This window comes from Thalassophryne amazonica, chromosome 7, assembly GCF_902500255.1.
Source record: "Thalassophryne amazonica chromosome 7, fThaAma1.1, whole genome shotgun sequence".
Lineage (NCBI taxonomy): Eukaryota > Metazoa > Chordata > Actinopteri > Batrachoidiformes > Batrachoididae > Thalassophryne > Thalassophryne amazonica.
The window spans coordinates 111,745,761-111,768,554 of NC_047109.1; the positions used below are offsets into that span (position 1 = coordinate 111,745,761).

The following is a 22,794-nucleotide window of genomic DNA, read 5'->3' on the forward strand; positions in this document are numbered from 1 at the left end:
CAAGTCAACTGCATTGAAGCTTCAACTTCTATGAACAATACACAGGCTGCACCACATAAAGATCTATTCCCAGCAAAAAAAAAAAAAAAAAAAAGAAAAGGATGGGGGGGGGGGGGTAATTGCCATAAAACACTGAATTCACATTAAAGCTTTGGCTGAAGGTTTAAGGTTTCTTTTTGAACAGTAACCAAAAAAAAAACACCAAACTCAATCTTTTAACAGCATTCCAGTGGAACAGATTTCTCTAAACAGACTCCACAAGATAACAGGAACAACCATCTGCCAAGATGATCAGCTTATGCACAGAATAAATTAACTATAAATAACTTTCATGTCAACATTTAGTTTTTACTTAACTATACAGTGCAGAGTAACAATGGACAAGACAGCTGCTTTGATATCAAGTGCTTCAACAAATCCCAAATACTCTTGAAGTGAAACCAAGTGCTTTTATTTTGTTAGGCGCGTGCATGCAGGGGTCAGACACCATTACACATCTGGCCTGTGACTGATGTGGCGAAGTGAGTGCAATCCCATGATGCAACAGCCCCTGATGAGAGCAGCGATGTTGTAGACTGGAGCGCATCTGTCCACGCCATGCTGAGAGTACAACCAGGCCAATGTAGGCAGCACAGGTACCACGACTGCAACCAGGTCAATCAGGAAGCTGTTGCTCCAATAACTCTTGCTGACCACACCCAGTCCTGGTGGCAAAATAGGTTTCTCCTCACAACCACCGAAATCTAGTTCCTCCATGAACCGCTGTCTGTCCCCAGGCTCAGAACAGCAGATTCCAGAATCTAAGGTGGAGCTGTGGCTCTCTGGGAGAACAAGGTTGGGTGTGCTGGGTAGCGGGGGTGTTATGTTGTCCACAGTAGCAGGAACAGGTGGGTATGTGGGTTCCAGGAGAGCCCTGGAAACTGGTACAGCAGCGTCACCCACTGCTGCATTTTGGATCTTTAGAAGTTGGAGGAGCAGAACCTGTAGGTCTGGACACATGGCCATGTCAGTCTGAACCCCTTTATCTTCTGTGCTGCAGAAAACAGGGATGGTGTTAGTGATGACTTGTGGTAGAGCTTGTGCCAGTGTGTTTGGGTCATCATTCAGCCCCTCTTCTGTGAGAGTGGAGACCCCTGGCCCACACGCCGTCCCCATCCTCAACATAGAGTCTTGACTGAAATCCGTTGCAGTGGACATGAAAACCTGCTCTAAAATGTCTGCTCTGTTGGCCATTTCATCGTTGACCAGCAGCCCACTGTCTGCCAGTGCCTCCGCTCCTTGCTCCTCCAGCTCCAACCCTCCATCTTCCTCACCAATCACCTTTTTTCCACAGCTGTTGAGGTTGTCACATAGGAAGTCCAAGGAGTGCTCCTCTTGGAGGTTTATGCCACTTTGGGCCAGCTCCATGCTTTGCAGAAGAGACTCCAACTTTCTGTTTTGGATGTTTATGTCAATGAAGTACTTCTGGATTCCCTTGTCCTTCTCCATTAGGCTGCTCTTCATCGTTTCCACCACCTGCCGCAGCTGCTTGATCTCTTTGCGAGCCTCTTTTAGGGACAGCTGAGCCTCCACACGGTGACACTCTTCCTCGATCCAATCTTCCCTCATGCGGCTCAACTGGGCTTTGAGCTCTTCAATTTCAGACTCTCTAAAAACAAAGTAAAGTGTCCAGAGTGATTATGAAGGTCCACCTTATTTAGCATTTTAAAGAGTTACTGTAACAAACAAGATTACCTTGACAGTTTCTACCCAATTTACTATATGCATAGTAAAATACCACAACTCCAGTCCTCTTGTCATCACTTGCACATAATGATAACACTGGCTACATACACTGAAATAAAGGATACAGTCCTCAAAATGCTCCCTAGTTTGTGTGTAAAAAGTGAGGGTGGAGATCCCCGATGAGTTTTTTCCTTTCCCTTAATAAAGGCAAAGGACAGTTGTATTTCATGGTCTCTTCTGGGAGTCCAGTGGCTTAATGGTCAAAACAAGAATGTCCCACATTTGTGTCAGACCTAGTTGTTTGTGAGAGTTCCATCCAGGTACTCTGGCTTCTTCCCACTTCCAAAAATTTGCAGGTTACGCAAGTTGGTGACACCAAATTGGCTGTAGGTGTGAAATGTGTTTGTCACTACAATTCAGCCCCATGATAGACTGGTGGCCTGACCAGGGTGTACTTCGCAGCTTGCCCAGTGACTCTGGGCTAGGTTCCAGCCCCCCTGTGACCCTTAACTGGAATAAAGGGGTTTACAAGATAGATGTTCTCTTAAACCAGAAACTGGTAATGTTAAACTAACCTGTCACAAACTCTGTTCTCAGACTCCAGCAGTTTAGCTTTCAGGTGTCTGATGGAGACTTCCTTCTGCTGCAGAGGAGTGAGGTACTGCTCAGGGTTTGGGGGTCTGATACCATGGTTTTCTCCACAGGATAGGTAGCGACCCAAACTTGTTCCCCTGGTGGCCAGAAGAAAGATTTTAGTTGCTTGAAGCAAAGCTTCACCTTTTTAGAATGCATCAGTCCTCAGCTGGATGTTTTGAGGCAGCAGCAGAAAATGACCCATTCGGACTCTGCAGAATGCAATTCAAGCAAAGTGCACCATCAGGACAGACGCTCAAGCCTGGAATTACCATCTGACACTGGATTACTGGCAAAACTCCCAAAATGCTGGGTTATATAAAACAGGCAAAGTAAGCAGTTAGAAAATTAAGTGAAAATCAACTGCTTGAACATGTAAAAACACCGTCAGTTAACTCAGAATCTGTGTTTATTCTCACTGTGAGAGCGTCTGCCCTTTAAGTATTGGCAGGGGCATAGGTTTGGATAATATGCAAAACAGAAAGCATGAGAAGAGCTCTATCTCTGCCAGAAATAGAAACAACCCAGAAGGTAGCTGTGAAGACAGCAGTGTCACATGACAGCACAGCATATATGACTGTCCTCTTTGGTTACCATGGTGCACTGCTGAATACACCAATCTTCAAACAGAAAAGGAAAGAGTCCAAATCAGCAAATAGAGGGGTGGTGGGAATATTTTGTGGCAATTTAGCTGATGTGCTACAACCTTAACGGTCACGATGCCATTTGTAGAATTCCTTTTTATACATCATCATACCACAAATGCATGTTAACCCCAGACATTTGGAGCTTCAGGATCAGTTCATGCGTTTACTCCGCTCCTTTGAAATATTGATGACCTTGTCCTCCCCCTGCCTTGTGCACATGCACCGTCAGCTGTCTCTGGACAGCATATTCTGATACTTTCCTTATTAAAGCCCATTAATCCCCAACCAGACAAAGCATGACCTACAGTGCACCTGGGAAGTATTCAGTGCTTCACTTTTTGCTACATTTTGTTACAGCTTTATTCCAAAATGAGATTTTTGCAAATTTCTTAAAAATAAAAAGGATACATAAGTATTCACACCCTTTGCTCAATACTTTGTTGATGCACCTTTGGCAGCAATTACAGCTTCAAGTCTTCTTGAATATGATGCCGCAAACTTGGCACCACCATGCTTCCCTGTAGGGATAATGCCTGGCATTCATGCTAAAGAGTTCAATCTTTGTCTCAGACCAGAGAATTTTGTTTCTTATGGTCAGAGCCTTTTGACAAATTCCAGGTGGGCTGCCGTGTGCCTTTTACTAAAGAGTGGCTTCCATCTGGCCACTCTACCATACAAACCTGATTGGTGGATTGCTGCAGAGATGGTTGCCCTTCTGGAAGGTTCTCTCTCCACAGAGAAATGCTGGAGCGCTGACAGAGTGACCATCAGGTTCTTGGTCACTTCCCTGACTAAAGGTCCTTCTCCCTGGACTGCTAAGGTTAGACAGGTGGCCAGCTCTAGGAAGAGTCCTGGTGGATTTGAACTGCTTTTTACTGATGATGGAGGTCACTGTACTCATCGGGACCTTCAAAGCAGCAGAAATGTTTCTGTACCCTTCCCCAGATTTGTACCTCAAGACAGTCCTGTCTCAGACGTCTACAGACAATTCCTTTGACTTCATGCTTGGTCTGTGCTCTGACTGTTAACTGTGGGACCTTACATGTAGACAGGTGTGCGCCTTTCCAAATCATGTCCAATCTGCTGAGTTTACCCCAGGTGGACTCTAAGGTGTAGAAACATCAAGGATTATTGGTGGAAACAGGATGCACCTGAGCTCAATTTTGAGCTTCATGGTAAAGGCTGTAAATACTCATGTGCATTCTTTGTTTTTAAGAAGTTTGCAGATATCTGAAAAACACTTTTCATTAACATTATGGGGTATTGCATGTAGAATTGACAAAAAAAAAAAAAAAAAAAAATCCATTTTGGAATAAGACTAAAGATAAAATTTGGAAAAAGTGAAGTGCTGTGAATACCAGATGCATGATAGGAAGTGATAAAACTCTGAAGTTGATCCAAATCCAGCCACCCACTCATCTTTACAGTGAATGCTCCTTGAACCAGTGTCCAAATCAGCAAAAATGTGGCATCTTCTCACAGCACAGGAGGGCTGATTTGGAAGTGGGGGATTGTGGAAAATTATCAGTATAATCAGCAGGTAACTGGTTGCATTTACAAGATTTCAGGGCGTCATATTATCTATCTTTTCAGCAGAAGCCACTTGCAGCCTGCATCTTTAATATACTAGTTTGCAGTCAAAATATCTAAACTGAGCTACTGTGTCCTTGAAATCCAATTTGTAGGTCTCCATAGGGATCAGTCAGTTTGTTGGTTTAAAAGTACTGCTGCATGACACACCCACTTTCTTCAGTGAGGAGTGTGTCCTTTCCCCCACATATTGATTGAGCCAACGGATAACAGACTGGCTCAGTGGGTGTGTCCAAAAGCAAGCAGGAAATCTACATATGGTCTTCTGTTGCATATGTGGAAGGCCGCAGGTTCCAGAAGTGGACCTGCACCATAATCACAATTTCACCACAATACAAGACTTCCAGAAGTGCAGAAAGCTGTTAAGTGTTCTGGGAGAACTGGTCACACTTACAGGCTGTTTGTGCCTTTCAGAGGAATTAAAACTCATTCAAACCCATTTTTCTGGGACAAGAGTTTAGAGCCTCATTCCACTTCCAGAAGTGTGCAGCACCCTTACAGAAGGGACAGCCAATGTTAAAAAAGAAAACCCACACTGATTTGTTCTACTTTAACATATTGTGCAGAACATGTTGCAGATATCTGAAACCAGCCCGGTCAGGCCTGAGCTGTGCTTGTAGCAGGAAGACCTCTACATAGAATTAGAAATTCCAAGTAGTACCCAGTTATGCAAGGCAGATTGTCAGCAGTTTTGACATTTCAGTCCCTGTCAGATGAGCATTAGTAATATACATGTTCTGTACAATTTGCATATATTTCAGAATTGGCCCTGCACCATATGGAATGTTACCACTGTGCAAGTCACCTGGAAACAAAGTGGAAGTCAAAGTATTCTTAGAATTTCTAAAGTTTTTGTGCATTTTATTAACATTAAATCTTAATACTTAATTTAAGATGGAATTTTTAAGACTGCTAGGGAGCAGAGACAGGGTTAGAGTCTCATTCCGACACTGGCAATGTCCCAATTCAGAGGCTGTACCCTTCTAAGGCTGGGCTCTATGAAGCTCTGGCCTTCAGAGACAGCAGAGGCTGTCACCCACAGAGCATCATGATATTGCATCATTAGCTTTCATCACTCGTACCAACTACCAACTTTCAGAGCTGCGTACGACGGTGCATATGATACCCACTGTATCGGTGTTTGGGGGATAGGATTATACAAACCCTCAAAATGGGACATGCCTAGGCATGCTACTGCAGCCGCTGAACTGGGACACAACCTGTAAGAGCAGTGCCCTTCTAGAAATGGCAGTCAGATTTTGGAGTGCAAACTAAAGTAAATTTGTCCCAGTTAGACTACACAGAACACTTTCTGAAAAAGAGTTTTTGATAACCTGGAGGTGGGGCTGGAGCTGCAGCTGCCGTCTGGTGTTGTTGCTGCTGCAGCAGCTCTTGGAGGAGTCCTGTAGGAAGTGAAGGGCCCTGGAACGCGGCTGGTTGTTGGAATCCCAGCTGGTTTGAAGATTGGGAGAGGCCTGATGCGAGTGCTGGAACTTTATTAAAGAGAAGTCACCAGGAAGCATCATTTTGACACATGTTCAAGTTAAACAAATTAGGAACTTGAGAAGTGGACTTTTAAAGCGAAACCTGCGTGAAGGAGCCTTCATCTTTCCAACGGAGCTAGATCCCAGAGTCTCTCTGGTCTTCAGACTTCCTGTACTGCTGGAAGAACTGAAGTCTGTCTCACTACCTGCAGAGAAACATGGCCATATTTTAGTCTTGCCCATTTTTCTTTAGGCCCTTATAGCAGTCAGGATAAAAAAAAAAACAAAAACAATCATCTCCTACAAACTCAGCTACCACAAAGACCATCCATTTATCAGACAGATGCACTAAACTGCCTGTGCACCATCGTTCACAGCCTCTTTGTGATTTCTGCTCAGGATAGGCTTCATAAACAATCTGGCAACACAATTCTGGAGCTAAAAACATGATACAAACATTAAGCAGGTGAGTGACAGTTCATAAAACACTGTGGTGCACCTCACAACCACACCTGAGAAACATCTTCTGCCATTAAACAAAACCATATTACTTCATCCACTGATGTCCGTTAGGAGAAAAAAAACACTCTAAAACCTCATCAGTGCTCCACCACCATTTGATGAACCATCTAGGATTCACAAACACATTCAGCCTGCAAAGTAAAGTCCTGCTAATCAAGTCTAATTAGTGAGGCTCCTGCACTTCCCCCCCCTCAGAACCAATCAGGTGTCTTCCTGCTTTCAGACTCAGAGCAGATTTGGAAAGATTTAACTCTGGGATAAATACATAATTGTTTTAGTTTTACTTTTGTTTTATTTATTTGTAGTTTTGCAGGTAGAATGTCAATTGTGTCAAACCTGTTTCTCAAATCGCTGTTTGACAGTCAGTGTTTGCTTAAATCAGCATGTCCAAAAATCTACTTGATACTGATGTGTGACAAGTACACAGGATTACTAATTTGGTCTAAACCAAAGTACACACATGTTTGTGCACAATCAATGACACTAATAAAACAGACAATGTTTGCATGATGTAGGTTTGGATCATCATAATTAAGACCTAAAATACTTTTAATGACATTGAGGTGTTTCAAAGTACTTTTAAATAATAATAGTATTTCTTCTGTTCTTGTTACCTCAAGGTCACCACAGCGGATCTGGTAGAGACTTGCAACTTTTTTTGGCACGTTTTTTACCGGATGCTCTTCTGTTGCAACTCCAGATAAGTTTGTTTATGAACAAATAATGTATTTGTTCCCATATGTGTTCATCTGGTAACATCAATTCAGTAGCCTGTCCTTGTAGCTAATCATATTTGTGTATGATTAGCGACACACTGACAACAGACCATCTGCAGTGTCCACCTTCCAGCCCCTCCCATTTCAACAGACCAAGCCAATAAAATTTGCATTGCTATGATGTTAATCAAATACCAAAACACTGATGGAATGTTGCAGAAAATGAAGAAACCAAGAAAAAAAAAAAACACCTATATGGTTTAATAGATTTGCGGATGATCTCCAAATCTATCTGCCTGTGAGGACTAATGGGAGTGATGCTTTGTCATCAATATTTAATTGTATTCGTGATGTAAAGCAGTGGCTGTCCCAAAACTTCCTTTACCTGAATGATGGTAAAACTGAGATCATGCTGTTTGAGCGCTCTGGCATACCAAATGTGGTAACACCAAATTTTGGTGCCCTGGCTAATTATGTAAAAAAAGCTGTCAAGAATTTGGGAGTGATATTTGACAGCTGTTTGAGGTTCGATCAACAGATAAACTCTGCTGTCAAAGCAAGTGTTTTCCAGCTTCGTCTTTTGGCTAAAATAAAGCACTTCCTAAGTCGACGTGATCTTGAGACGGCCATTCATGCTTTCATTAGCTCCAGACTTGATTATTGTAATGCACTTTATTCGGGCATTAATCAGTCTTCTCTTGCGCATCTCCAGTTGGTGCAGAATGCTGCTGTTCATCTTTTAACAAACACTTTTAGACGTGAGCATATTACGCCCGTCCTGTACTCACTCCACTGGCTTCCAGTTCATTTTAGAATTGATTTTAAAATTTTAATGTTTGTTTTTAAAGCTATTTATGGCCTTGCACCTCCATAATTGTCTGAAATTTTAACTTTGCGCACTTACAGTAGGACATTAATGGCGTCTGGCCAGCTTTACTTAGATGTTCCGAGGTCAAGATATAAACGCTGGGGTGATCATGCTTTTGCGGTAGTCGCACTACTGCCAGTGCTTATCTCCAGATTCCATAACAACGAATGAGAGTCTATGACTCCCCTGGATGGTATGCCAGTTCATCACAGGTTACTTCTCCAGCCAAGAAAGCCCTTTACAGCTGGGTGGACAAGCAGTATGACAGGGAATCAAACCCAGGTCTACATATTGCTAGTGCAACTCCATGTCCTCACTGAGTGACCTGTGAAGTGCTGTGAATTCCAGCTGAAGATCCTTATGTGAACACTTTTACTGTAAAATGTCAATGTTTGTTGTCCTTTGGTGAAGTTGACTATGGCTCAATCCAAACTTGAACCATATTTGGTCACTAGAACTTTACAGGGTGAACTCAGTCATGTTTTTTTTTTGTTTTTTTTACCTCTAGGGTGTTTCATGGCCGACCTCACTTCCCTCTTGTGTCTTGGTGCAGTTTTTGGTGTGTCGCTCCGCTCTGCTATCACCCTCACTCTCTTCACTTTGGTCTTCCACTCAGGGAGGATTGGTGACCCATGAGCACTCTTACCTGAGCCTGATGGGATTTTGGACGGAGATGCTGACTGACTAGAGGGGCAGCCTGTGTCATCTATAGCAGACAAACACACAGATATCGTAGTAACCACCAAAAAGCACAGAGTAGCCAAAGGTTAAGATTTTAGTCTGTGGGCCAGATAGTTGGGTACCACTCAGGGGTGCAAAACGTTTGATACGGCATTTTTGAATACCTATCTAGAGAAACTTGAAAAAAGTAAAATACATCCCAAGGTGGCAGCTGTCGCCAGGTCAGGGTCAATGAAGGATTACACAAGGGTCATAATTTAGACATGCTCCATCATGGCAAAACGTACCACCCATGATTTACTAGGTATATATCAGTGGTCAATATTTTTGTATGATGGCCATCCCAGGGTGGTAAGATATATACTTCTCAATATGATTGGAGCATTATATATGTTCATCCCTATGTAATCTTTCACTGACCTCTGGATATATAGTAGCTACCATCCTTGGATGGCCAATGTACATAAATATTAACCAGGGATATATATATATATATATATATATATATATATATATATATATATATATATATATATATACCTAGAAATTATGGGTGGTACATTTTTGCCGTCCTTGGTGGTAGTGACCTACCCACTTTCAGGGGTCTGGCCCAAGATCTATTTTACAGTGTCTCTTTAATTTTAGAAGTAGTTGTGAAGCAGCTGATATGTTTGCACAGTTGATGCAGAGACATTTATTCCACTGATGTCTCTGCAGCCTCACACAGACAATACAGTTTGATAATTTTGCTTTGACACGATTTTGTTGATTGGTTAAAATGCTGCCGGGTGAGTTACACCATTTGCACTATTTTGTCACCCAACCTCTTTATATCTGTACTTTTATCTACTGTACGTAGACTGACGTGCACACAGAGGAACATAAAGTTCAGACCCAACATTATTTGGTGGGGTTGGTTAATCATGTTTCTCTCAAATCAGAATTCAAAGAGTATACTTAAAAGTAAAAGTGTGGCAGAAAGAGATGAAGGTAGGCAATTACATTTCTTACAAACAGTGAACGCCCTCATCCGCAGTACACATTCAATTTAGGTTAGCTTGATTTTAATAATCTGCAGTTTTCCATGGCAGCACAATGCCACAACGTCAATTTATTCATTCCCTGAGAGAAGCAGGGAGATTAACTAACGCAGTCATTCAGTGTCATTAATAGCAAAACACTCTAAAAAGGCCATAAGTGGCTGTCTTCCCTTAAAAGTCCAATTAATAGAACATCCACTTTTATATTTTGAGGATTTTATATTAATCTGGAGATTTGATGAGCAATTTTTGTCCCTATCTGCCGGTGCAAAGTAGCAGAATGTGCAAGTACCATTACTAGTTTCCACCTAGTGTGGGTTGACAGTAGAGTCCACTGACTCTGACAGCTAATGAACTTTGCTTCACAGAGATTGGAAAATATGCACATTTTCCCACAAGTATATGGTTTTAAAATCAGGTCCAATCCCAGATGTCTTTGGATGGCAGCTCAGCTTCTTACCAGAGCAAAAGCTGTTGGTGCTGATGGTCTGTTTGGAGTGATCTGAGCTGATGTCACACTCCTTCCCCTCCTCCTCCGATAAAGGTGAATCACACAGTGGTGCTCCTTTGATTTTGGGTTTGAAGGGGTGGAGGATCAAACGTGGGATGCGACTGCGGGTGCTTCCTTTCTCTGCCGACTTCTTTTCCTGTTCAGACTAACACCTGTCAGAGCTGAGACACGGTGCTGGAACAATCTGTCTAAACTGGTTTATTTACTGGGACTATTTGCTTTGTCACAATTTGCATAGTTTCTGTCTGTAGAATACTGTGACTGACATCCACCAGCAGGAAAAATATTTTATCCACTCAACTCGATTCAAAGCTTTTAAAACACAGCAATCTACCAGCAGTAATTGTAACACTCACCTCATATTCTTGGAACAGACCCATTGTGTTTCACTCAGCGTTTTCCTCTGGTGGATAAAAAAAGAAAAAGGGGAAAATCTGGTCATTTTTCTGTGGATTGTGAATCTTGCAGGATTTTATCATGTGCAGCTCTCAAACTCTAAAGAGACAATGTCCTTCTGTCTGAGCTCCGTTACATCACTAACACCCCGCCTGTGTATCTGCCTGGTACAGCTGGCACACACAAAAATAAATAAATAAATAAAACAGCCAACACACAATGAATTTACCACATTACAAATTCTGCATCATCACATCGAATAATATGAATTTCAGTATGTTTCTAAGTTAAAAAATTTTAAGGAAAAAAAAGAAGTAAACAAAAAATCATTTTCAAGGTCTGCAAAATATACTGACTTATTCTGAACATTTCCCCCGTTGTTTTTTGTTAGTTTTTTTCCCCCTTTGTGGCAGAGGCTGTAACTAGACGTTACAATGTGCAAGGAGTCCGTCAGTGAATCAGTCAGTCAGTCAGTAAGTCATTCACGTGACATTTCATTCTTGAGAGAAATTACTACTGATTGTCACCAAACTTGGTGTATGCATTATGCATATAGTATATTTTAGTGACCCCAAGAACCCTACTGGTTTGGGGTCAAAAGTTTAAAGGTTAAAATCACTGGAGCATACTTTTTAAAAATCTGACGAGGAGAGTAACTTCTTTTTTAATTGCCTGATTTTCACTCATCTCAGTATGGGTGTTAGGCAGTGTAACCCCAAGAAGACAAGTGATTTTTAGGATCAAAAGGCCAAAATTCAAAATCATTGAACTGCACTTTGTAAAAGCCTTCTGCAGAAAAGTGTCACTTCAGTGGTACACTTATCAATGTTTGCACAGAGCATCATGTGTTAGTTCAGACTATACACTTGTTTGTCAGTTATTGCTACAGTTAGCCATACAAACTCAGGTGATGACAAACAACAAACAAACAAACAACAAACAAACAAATATTAATTATTAACTATTTTGACCATTTTTTACCTATTTTGGCCTTGAACTTCAAAACTAAGAGTAGCATCCACCCACATTATTTTCTTCATTGTATTACTAAGTGATCTGGCATTGATGCCTAGTATTAACATTTAAACACTATCAAAAAATGTTTTAGCACATGTTGGCTGGTGCACTACTGAGGGAGAGAGGGTCAAAACAGATTAATTAGAGTTGCAACTGATCTGCAAAAGTGATGCATAATGAAACTGCATGGACGTTCATAAACACATCTCTGCACCAAGCTTCAAACCACTACTGCCACTGAGGTATAACACATAGAAAAATATTCTGAAATCTTTTTTCTTAAAACAAAACTTCAAACAGAGATCAAAGAGTGGGAATGAATTATGATTGCACACTGTACTTGAAACTCTATAGACATTTTAGCAGCAGAGATATTTTATTGATGCGAGTGGGTTAAATAATGCAGAATTTCTCTCACAGCTCACTGAACGTCACAGCGTGACTTCTCTCAGTTGTTCTGCCACGTCATGTCATCCTCAAAGGAGGGCAGTTGCATAAGCGATATGTGTGCTTTTTAATGAATTACACTGATGTAATTGACCACAAGGTCAGCTACCCCTCCATTATAATTTCACAATCTAATTACTGAAACAAACAGCAGATACCCTGGGTGGGCTGTCTACACTTCCACTATTGTCTTTTTTTTTCCAAACTGCTGAGGACCAGAGAGGATCGGCATAAATAGTGCAGAGAGTGCTGGGAATCAAACTCACTCTGACACTGTGCGGAAACCTGAAAATAGAACTGATGGTCTACAGACTCCACTGCACGGCCTTTTTCCTGTAATGTCATTATCTGAATTCCCTCCATGAATCAATACAGCAATGCAAAGCTGCTGGCACTCTGGCACAGCATAGTCAGATCAGGCAGAAGCAAGCAGGGTACAGCATCCACCAGCATGCCCTAGCAACAGTCTTAGCAACAGAGGAAAAACACTGCATGAACGGCTCCAGCTTGATGAGGCCAGTTATGTGTAAATCTGTGCACCTACACAAACTCAAAATCCTCCCAAGCATCTTTTTCTCATTTCTACTCAAAATGTCTCATCACATTTAATGTAAGACGTAATCACCTAAACAGTAACATTCAAGTGAGATATAGGAGCTAGTTTTTAGACAGTACATCTTTAATATCTTGTTACTGTGCATCTAGAAAGTATTCATGGCACTTCACTTTTTCCACATTTTGTTATGTTACAGCCTTATTACAAAATGGAGTAAATTGATTTTTCCATCAAAATACTACTCACAACACCCCATAATGACAATATGATTTTTTTTTATTTTTTATTTTGCAAATTTATAAAAACAAAAAACAAAACAAACAAGAAATCACGTTTACATAGGTATTCACACCCTATGCTCAATACAGTATGTCTATATACTGAAAACAGTCGCCCTTACTGAAAGAGCTTGTGGTAGACATCTGTGACATATGTCAGAGAGACATACCAGAGAGATACAGAAATTCCCTGTCTCAAAAGGTAAAGTGCACATAGCAACCTGTAGCTCTTTTCCATTTAAAGCAACAGGCACAGGAAAGGGTTTTACTAAAAGCTCTAAAAATAGGTATTATTGGCTACAAATTTTAATATCTATCTTTAAGGTGCATGATAACTGATATTAGCTGGCATAAAAAGTGCATAGATCTGCAAGGATTTTACTAGACTTTTTTTAAAACATTTTAATTTTCAATCAATCAATCAATTTTATTTATATAGCGCCAAATCACAACAAACAGTTGCTGGACGGATTGAATTTAATGAGCGCTACCAAATCTTGAGCAGTGTTAGTCAAAATAACATGAAATCCCTCTCCGATGTTGACGCACAGGGAGGCTGCCAGGGATTTTGGGCCCCATGAAAAGAAATCTGTCTGCCCCCCCACTCCATATTATTTTGTCAGTATTAAAATTACATTAGGGGCCTTTCTGGGCCCCTAGGATCCTTCTCCTTATTCTCCCCTTGTCAGCATCCCCGTTTATGGATGAAGCTGCTTGTTCACCCTCATCAGACCATATTATGCTAAATTTGAATTATGGGGACTTCCTGCCAAGTTGAGCTGCATTTTCTCGTTTTTGTCCGAAGCAGATTCCAGGATTATTCACCAGTTTGATCCCCCACCCCAAATCCTCTGCTTGACTCCAGACAGTGTTGTTTGGCTACCTGCTGGTTGAGATTCTCAGCATTATCTGAGCCCCAAACACAGGATCTTTGGTATAATGAAATCTCAAACTGCATGTGTGAGTCTCTGAAAGTGGAAAAAGCATAAACCCAGAGGGAGCGCACAGATTTAGAAAGAAGGTTGGATAATGAGAGGTGACCCTGTTATTGAAGATGGGTTAACAAAAAAAGCAGTGACGTGACAACCACTGAGAGAATGTGAACATGGCTGCTAAAAAAAGTCTTTAAATCTCCATTTTGAAGTTATTTCCCTTATCCAGATGGGCTACTTTCAAAGCAGCATGATGTCATCATGAGCGATAAATTCCCTTAATCGACAATATTCATATTCATCAAGGACTAATATAAAGCTGTTGATGTTAAATCCCAGGACTCACTCAGTCCATGTCCTCTACTAATGTGCTTGTCAATGACCTCTAATGTTACATAATTTCTCCGAGGACGCATGTGGCTTTTAAAGCCACAAACGGTTCTGAAGACTACAGAGCTTAAAGAGACATCCATATGTCCTCATATTTTAAAATCTGCCAAATTAAAAAAAACATCACAAGAGAAGTTTGCATAGATGCATTATATATCTATATCTATATCTACAACCCCTGGCAAAAATTATGGAATCACCGGCCTCGGAGGATGTTCATTCAGTTGTTTAATTTTGTAGAAAAAAAGCAGATCACAGACATGACACAAAACTAAAGTAATTTCAAATGGCAACTTTCTGGCTTTAAGAAACATTATAAGAAATGAAGAAAAAAAGATTGTGGCAGTCAGTAATGGTTACTTTTTTAGACCAAGCAGAGGAAAAAAATATGGACTCACTCAATTCTGAGGAATAAATTATGGAATCACCCTGTAAATTTTCATCCCCAAAACTAACACCTGCATCAAATCACATCTGCTTGTTAGTCTGCATCTAAAAAGGAGTGAACACACCTTGGAGAGCTGTTGCACCAAGTGGACTGACATGAATCATGGCTCCAACACGAGAGATGTCAGTTGAAACAAAGGAGAGGATTATCAAACTCTTAAAAGAGGGTAAATCATCATGCAATGTTGCAAAAGATGTTGGTTGTTCACAGTCAGCTGTGTCTAAACTCTGGACCAAATACAAACAACATGGGAAGGTTGTTAAAGGCAAACATACTGGTAGACCAAGGAAGACATCAAAGCGTCAAGACAGAAAACTTAAAGCAATATGTCTCAAAAATCGAAAATGCACAACAAAACAAATGAGGAACAAATGGGAGGAAACTGTAGTCAACGTCTGTGACCGAACTGTAAGAAACCGCCTAAAGGAAATGGGATTTACATACAGAAAAGCTAAACAAAAGCCATCATTAACACCTAAACAGAAAAAAACAAGGTTACAATGGGCTAAATACCCTCTCTACTTTTAAGATTAGGCTTAAAACTTTCCTTTTCGCTAAGGCTTATAGTTAGGGCTGGATCGGGTGACCCTGGACCATCCCTTGGTTATGTTGCTTTAGACGTAGACTGTGTTTCATAATTATTGTATGGCCTTGCCTTGCAATGTGGAGCGCCTTGGGGCAACTGTTTGTTGTGATTTGGCGCTATACAAGAAAAAAGTTGATTGATTGATTAAAGAAAAGCAATCGTGGACTGTGGATGACTGGATGAAAGTCATATTCAGTGATGAATCTCGAATCTGCATTGGGCAAGGTGATGATGCTGGAACTTTTGTTTGGTGCCGTTCCAATGAGATTTATAAAGATGACTGCCTGAAGACAACATGTAAATTTCCACAGTCATTGATGATATGGGGCTGCATGTCAGGTAAAGGCACTGGGGAGATGGCTGTCATTACATCATCAATAAATGCACAAGTTTACGTTGATATTTTGAACACTTTTCTGATGTTTAAGGATGATGAAATCATTTTTCAAGAAGATAATGCATCTTGCCATAGAGCAAAAACTGAAAACATTCCTAGCCAAAAGACACATAGGGTCAATGTCAATGAGCAGATGTGATTTGATGCAGGTGTTAGTTTTGGGGATGGAAATTTACAGGGTGGTTCCATAATTTATTCCTCAGAATTGAGTGAGTCCATATTTTTTTCCTCTGCTTGGTCTAAAAAAGTAACCGTTACTGACTGCCACAATCTTTTTTTCTTGATTTCTTATAGTGTTTCTTAAAGCCAGAAAGTTTCCATTTGAAATGACGTTTTGTGTCATGTCTGTGATCTGCTTTTTTTCTACAAAATTAAACAACTGAATGAACATCCTCTGAGGCCGGTGATTCCATAATTTTTGCCAGGGGTTGTATATAGTTCAGGTTAATGAGGGTTAAACAACAAATTTTACTCTGTAACCTCATACAATATGATCAAACCTAGACAATGTAATGTGATTATTTTTGTTAGCTTTTGGCAATGTCAGTGCAAAAAGCACATGAAGAAAAGCAAAATTAAGGACCAACAACATAATATTTTAAGGGTGTTCTGCAAAACAGAGCAATATAATAGAATACAATTATGAGATAACCTTATGAAATAAAATGAAAAGCTACAATGGTAGTTTTTTCTTGGCCAAACCAGTGCACTAAAAGCATGTTCCTCCTCACTGCTTTCCGCACAAGCCCCACTGACAGAAACAGATGTTCTGTTACTTTGCTTTCCATTATTTCTTCAATTTGAACAATTATTTTGTGTGTTATTATAGATGTTCATCCAGTGCAAACACTGTTGATTACTTGCATACATGTTTATTGTATTGGATTATGTCTCATTAGTAAAAATGTTTCCAAAGTTTCAATGCAGTCAAATCAAAATCAAATCAAATCAATTTTATTTATATAGCGCCAAATCACAACAAACAGTTGCCCCAAGGCTCTTTATATTGTAAGACAAGGCCATACAATAATTACGGAAAAACCCCAACGGTCAAAACGACCCCCTGTGAGCAAGCACTTGGCGACAGTGGGAAGGAAAAACTCCCTTTTAACAGGAAGAAACCTCCAGCAGAACCAGGCTCAGGGAGGGGCAGTCTTCTGCTGGGACTGTTTGGGGCTGAGGGAGAGAACCAGGAAAAAGACATGCTGTGGAAGAGAGCAGAGATCAATCACTAATGATTAAATGCAGAGTGGTGCATACAGAGCAAAAAGAGAAAGAAACACTCAGTGCATCATGGGAACCCCCCAGCAGTCTAAGTCTATAGCAGCATAACTAAGGGATGGTTCAGGGTCACCTGATCCAGCCCTAACTATAAGCTTTAGCAAAAAGGAAAGTTTTAAGCCTAATCTTAAAAGTAGAGAGGGTGTCTGTCTCCCTGATCTGAATTGGGAGCTGGTTCCAGAGGAGAGGAGCCTGAAAGCTGAAGGCTCTGCCTCCCATTCTACTCTTACAAACCCTAGGAACTACAAGTAAGCCTGCAGTCTGAGAGCGAAACGCTCTATTGGGGTGATATAGTACTATGAGGTCCGTAAGATAAGATGGGACCTGATTATTAAGAAGTAAGTAAGAAGAAGAATTTTAAATTCTATTCTAGAATTAACAGGAAGCCAATGAAGAGAGGCCAATATGGGTGAGATATGCTCTCTCCTTCTAGTCCCTGTTAGCACTCTAGCTGCAGCATTTTGAATTAACTGAAGGCTTTTCAGGGAACTTTTAGGACAACCTGATAATAATGAATTGCAATAGTCCAGCCTAGAGGAAATAAATGCATGAATTAGTTTTTCAGCATCACTCTGAGACAAGACCTTTCTAATTTTAGAGATATTGCGCAAATGCAAAAAAGCAGTCCTACATATTTGTTTAATATGCGCATTGAATGACATATCCTGATCAAAAATTACTCCAAGATTTCTCACAGTATTACTAGAGGTCAGGGTAATGCCATCCAGAGTAAGGATCTGACATAAGACATGTTGATGGTTTGGAGGAAGTAACTAATGAAAATAACTCAGACAGAACAATTGGAGAGAAAGAGTCTAACCAAATACCGGCATCACTGAAAGCAGCCAAAGATAATGATACGTCTTTGGGATGGTTATGAGTAATTTTTTCTCTAATAGTTAAAATTTTATTAGCAAAGAAAGTCATAAAGTCATTACTAGTTAAAGTTAAAGGAATACTCAGCTCAATAGAGCTCTGACTCTTTGTCAGCCTGGCTACAGTGCTGAAAAGAAACCTGGGGTTGTTCTTATTTTCTTCAATTAGTGATGAGTAGAAAGATGTCCTAGCTTTACGGAGGGCTTTTTTATAGAGCAACAGACTCTTTTTCCAGGCTAAGTGAAGATCTTCTAAATTAGTGAGACGCCATTTCCTCTCCAACTTACGGGTTATCTGCTTTAAGCTGCGAGTTTGTGAGTTATACCACGGAGTCAGGCACTTCTGATTTAAAGCTCTCTTTTTCAGAGGAGCTACAGCATCCAAAGTTGTCTTCAATGAGGATGTAAAACTATTGACGAGATACTCTAGCTCACTTACAGAGTTTAGGTAGCTACTCTGCACTGTGTTGGTATATGGCATTAGAGAACATAAAGAAGGAATCATATCCTTAAACCTAGTTACAACGCTTTCTGAAAGACTTCTAGTGTAATGAAACTTATTCCCCACTGCTGGGTAGTCCATCAGAGTAAATGTAAATGTTATTAAGAAATGATCAGACAGAAGGGAGTTTTCAGGGAATACTGTTAAGTCTTCAATTTCCATACCATAAGTCAGAACAAGATCTAAGATATGATTAAAGTGGTGGGTGGACTCATTTACATTTTGAGCAAAGCCAATTGAGTCTAATAATAGATTAAATGCAGTGTTGAGGCTGTCATTCTCAGCATCTGTGTGGATGTTAAAATCACCCACTATAATTATCTTATCTGAGCTAAGCACTAAGTCAGACAAAAGGTCTGAAAATTCACAGAGAAACTCACAGTAACGACCAGGTGGACGATAGATAATAACAAATAAAACTGTTTTTTGGGACTTCCAATTTGGATGGACAAGACTAAGAGTCAAGCTTTCAAATGAATTAAAGCTCTGTCTGGGTTTTTGATTAATTAATAAGCTGGAATGGAAGATTGCTGCTAATCCTCCGCCTCGGCCCGTGCTACGAGCATTCTGGCAGTTAGTGTGACTCGGGGTGTTGACTCATTTAAACTAACATATTCATCCTGCTGTAACCAGGTTTCTGTAAGGCAGAATAAATCAATATGTTGATCAATTATTATATCATTTACTAACAGGGACTTAGAAGAGAGAGACCTAATGTTTAATAGACCACATTTAACTGTTTTAGTCTGTGGTGCAGTTGAAGGTGCTATATTATTTTTTCTTTTTGAATTTTTATGCTTAAATAGATTTTTACTCGTTATTGGTGGTCTGGGAGCAGGCACCGTCTCTACGGGGATGGGGTAATGAGGGGATGGCAGGGGGAGAGAAGCTGCAGAGAGGTGTGTAAGACTACAACTCTGCTTCCTGGTCCCAACCCTGGATAGTCACAGTTTGGAGGATTTAAGAAAATTGGCCAGATTTCTAGAAATGAGAGCTGCTCCATCCAAAGTGGGATGGATGCTGTCTCTCCTAACAAGACCAGGTTTTCCCCAGAAGCTTTGCCAATTATCTATGAAGCCCACCTCATTTTTTGGACACCACTCAGACAGCCAGCAATTCAAGGAGAACATGCGGCTAAACATGTCACTCCCGGTCCGATTGGGGAGGGGCCCAGAGAAAACTACAGAGTCCGACATTGTTTTTGCAAAGTTACACATCGATTCAATGTTCATTTTAGTGACCTCTAATTGGCGTAACCGGGTGTCATTACTGCCGACGTGAATTACAATCTTACCAAATTTATGCTTAGCCTTAGCCAGCAGTTTCAAATTTCCTTCAGTGTCACCTGCTCTGGCCCCTGGAAGACAGTTGACTATGGTTGCTGGTGTCGCTAACTTCACATTTCTCAAAACAGAGTTGCCAATAACCAGAGTTTGATCCTCGGTGGGTGTGTCACAGAGTGGGGAAAAATGGTTAGAAATGTGAACGGGTTGGCGGTGTACATGGGGCTTCTGTTTAGGGCTACGCTTCCTCCTCACAGTCACCCAGTCGGCCTGCTTTCCCGGCTGCTCGGGATCTGCTGGAAGGGAACTAACGGCGGCTAAGCTACCTTGGTCCGCACCAACTACAGGGGCCTAGCTAGCTATAGAATTTTCCACGGTGCGGAGCCGAGTCTCCAATTCGCCCAGCCTGGCCTCCAAAGCTACGAATAAGCTACACTTATTACAAGTACCATTACTGCTAAAGGAGGCCGAGGAATAACTAAACATTTCACACCCAGAGCAGAAAAGTGCAGGAGAGACAGGAGAAGCCGCCATGCTAAATCGGCTAAGAGCTAGTAGCTGCACTAAGCTAGCGGATTCCTAAAAACACACAAAGTGAATAATGTGTAAATAATTTAGAGGTGATTCAGCAGAGGGAGTGCTTTAGTTAAGGCACGTGAAGATTACACTGTGAAAGAAATCGTTATCTAGTTAACTAGATCAATCTAACTGAGCAGATTAAACAGCTAACAGATACAGCAAAACACCGCTGTGCTCCGGAACAGGAAGTGATACAATACCGCAGTGAGAGCCAACCACCAGTAGCAATCAGCAGTCAGGTCCTGATGGTGCTCCATTTAGTGGCTATAACTTTGATCAGTGATTTCACGTCAACTTGACAGTTTAGCTGAAGGCACAGTACGTTATTGACCTGCATTTGTTTACTTTGTTGGAGGATAAGGCATTATTAAAGCACTTTGTCATGACTGGGGAGTTTGTTTTTACTTTATTTTGTCTCTACTGGTTTTCTGTCACTGTTATGTTTGCTGGATTTTGGTGGAGGGACTTTTCTTGTTTGCTGTCTAATGCTTGGTGATGGGCATTCCCTTCCTGTACTCTCTCCTGCTTGCCACACCCCTTTCCAGATCCTTCCACACACACCTGTCTTGCATTTCCTCCTAATTACTCTCTCTATTTAAGACACGCCTTCCACCCTACCTGTTTGTGAGATTGTTGAGTCTTGAGCCACTTTTGAGCAGTTTTTTCCTGAGCATTTTTTTCCCCCCCTTGTTGAGCCGACCTGTGTGTTTGAGTCTGTGTCTGCCTCATGCTTCAGATCCTGTTGTTTATCTCGACCTGCCTCTTGTTACATGATGTTCACAAAATTGCACCTGTCATGGTGATGTTGTTGACATTTTCTGTGTTTTTCAAGGTGATGATTATGGTGAAATGCCACACATCAGTGCATAACTACATGACCCCCTCATTACAAGGACAGCATACAATAAGTGGCGTCATTGTTCCTTATGATAGTTACGATGTTAAAAAAGGCACACGTCAAAGTGTGATGGACAGATTCATGGAATTCGTCAAACCATTAGGAAGGTTAAAGAGCTGAAGTGCCTTCAGAGAAGGAAGCGCTCCATTTTGGGATGCTCAAAGCCTGAAGGAACATATCTGCAACACCAGTATTTCACTGTAGTTCATTTGACAGCATTGTGATGAAAGATCAGCCTTGAACGCTGCGTAAAATAATGTGATCTATACCCCTCCCACCTCAACATGTATCTGTAATCACATTATATTTTTATATCTGGTACTTTGGGCTTGTTCTTGTGCTGTTTCCACTATTTTCTCCAAATGATAACTCTTTATTAGTTTTGTTTTCTTGATGTGGTTTCAGCAGCAATCACAAAATCTGAATGGAACACCATCATCACCACCAGCATCATCAGTGTATGATGTCCTTGCTGAGTAATACCACTTCAGCTATTCAGTGAATCACAACATGCATTGAATGTCACAGCAGGGATCTTAAAAAACATTTTTTCAGCCTTTCAGCTTTGTTGGGCATAAATCAGATTAATCAAATTATTTTCTGCACTGGACGAACCCTATAATTCCACATCTGGTGCGTTTCAGTTCCATGTTTTGAACAGGCACTGTCGTCATATTTCTGGGTTGTTTACATGCTTTTCTTTGTCTTCTCTTCAGAGAAATATTCTTTCTTCAGCTCCTGAAAATGTCTAAATCGTTTCCCTCCACACGGACCTCCGAAGGTTTATTATATTTTACATGTTGTCATGTTGTGTGTATCCACCACAATAATTTCGATGTTGTGGTGAACACAATCAGCTGTGAGGTTTGGTTTGGTTTTATTTGGCGCCCCCACAGTTTCTGAAAATGTTTACCTCTGCCTGCGGAGACGCCTCCAAAATAAATAAATAAATAAACAGGCGAAGTGCAGGATGTGACCAAAGGTGGTGAAAATATGAACTTCAATCATCTCATTTCAACGAAATATTCAAAAAAATCAGCATGAAGATGATCTCGGCAAAGACTCTGCTGAACTTGTAAACAGCTATTCCTCTGCGCACCTGCTGCCTTCCTGGAATTCCTGACCGCATTATTCTGGAACACAATTCCATTTCATTCCGGTGACAGTACAGTAGGTGAGTGTCTTGCCTGGATGTGTGATGGTGATTTCTCTCAGAAGGATGCACGTCACTCGGTGAAGCACAAAGGATGGTTCCGCTGTTTCCAGGCTCCGCTCCGACTGTTTGGATGTCGGCTGCAGGGAGAGCAGTGCGCACACGCAGCGCGCACACCATTGGTTAGGCAGCGAGCGAGAGCTCTGACCATGCGCGCACAATATGACCATCCCAAGAGTGTTACATAAGAGCCGTTACTTAACCACTCAGCCTACCACCCCGTGCACGGCGCACACGCACAACGCGTGGACACGCTTTGTTACTGTGTCCAGTTACTTCTGGCTCGTCAGAATAGAAGC

At 41.1% G+C, this 22,794-nt stretch overlaps 1 protein-coding gene across 3 annotated transcripts; it reads right to left on the bottom strand.

The window, feature by feature from the left end:
• Positions 1-482: 482 nt before the first annotated feature.
• sybu (syntabulin (syntaxin-interacting)) lies at positions 483-22,552 on the bottom strand. Of its 3 annotated transcripts, none has more exons than XM_034175367.1 (8): positions 22,470-22,549; positions 10,774-10,820; positions 10,367-10,553; positions 8,688-8,891; positions 6,183-6,285; positions 5,930-6,088; positions 2,301-2,456; positions 483-1,648 (listed from the first exon to the last, which is right to left on the bottom strand). In XM_034175367.1, exons 2-8 carry the CDS (start codon positions 10,795-10,797, stop codon positions 490-492), a joined length of 1,992 nt encoding a protein of 663 aa, XP_034031258.1. In that variant the 5' UTR covers positions 10,798-10,820; positions 22,470-22,549; the 3' UTR covers positions 483-489. The 3 variants fall into 3 exon arrangements, with proteins under 3 accessions (XP_034031258.1, XP_034031259.1, XP_034031260.1); XM_034175368.1 differs by lacking the exon at positions 22,470-22,549 and adding an exon at positions 22,382-22,426; XM_034175369.1 differs by lacking the exon at positions 8,688-8,891 and having other exon boundaries at positions 22,470-22,552.
• Between the last annotated feature and the right edge of the window lie 242 nt (positions 22,553-22,794).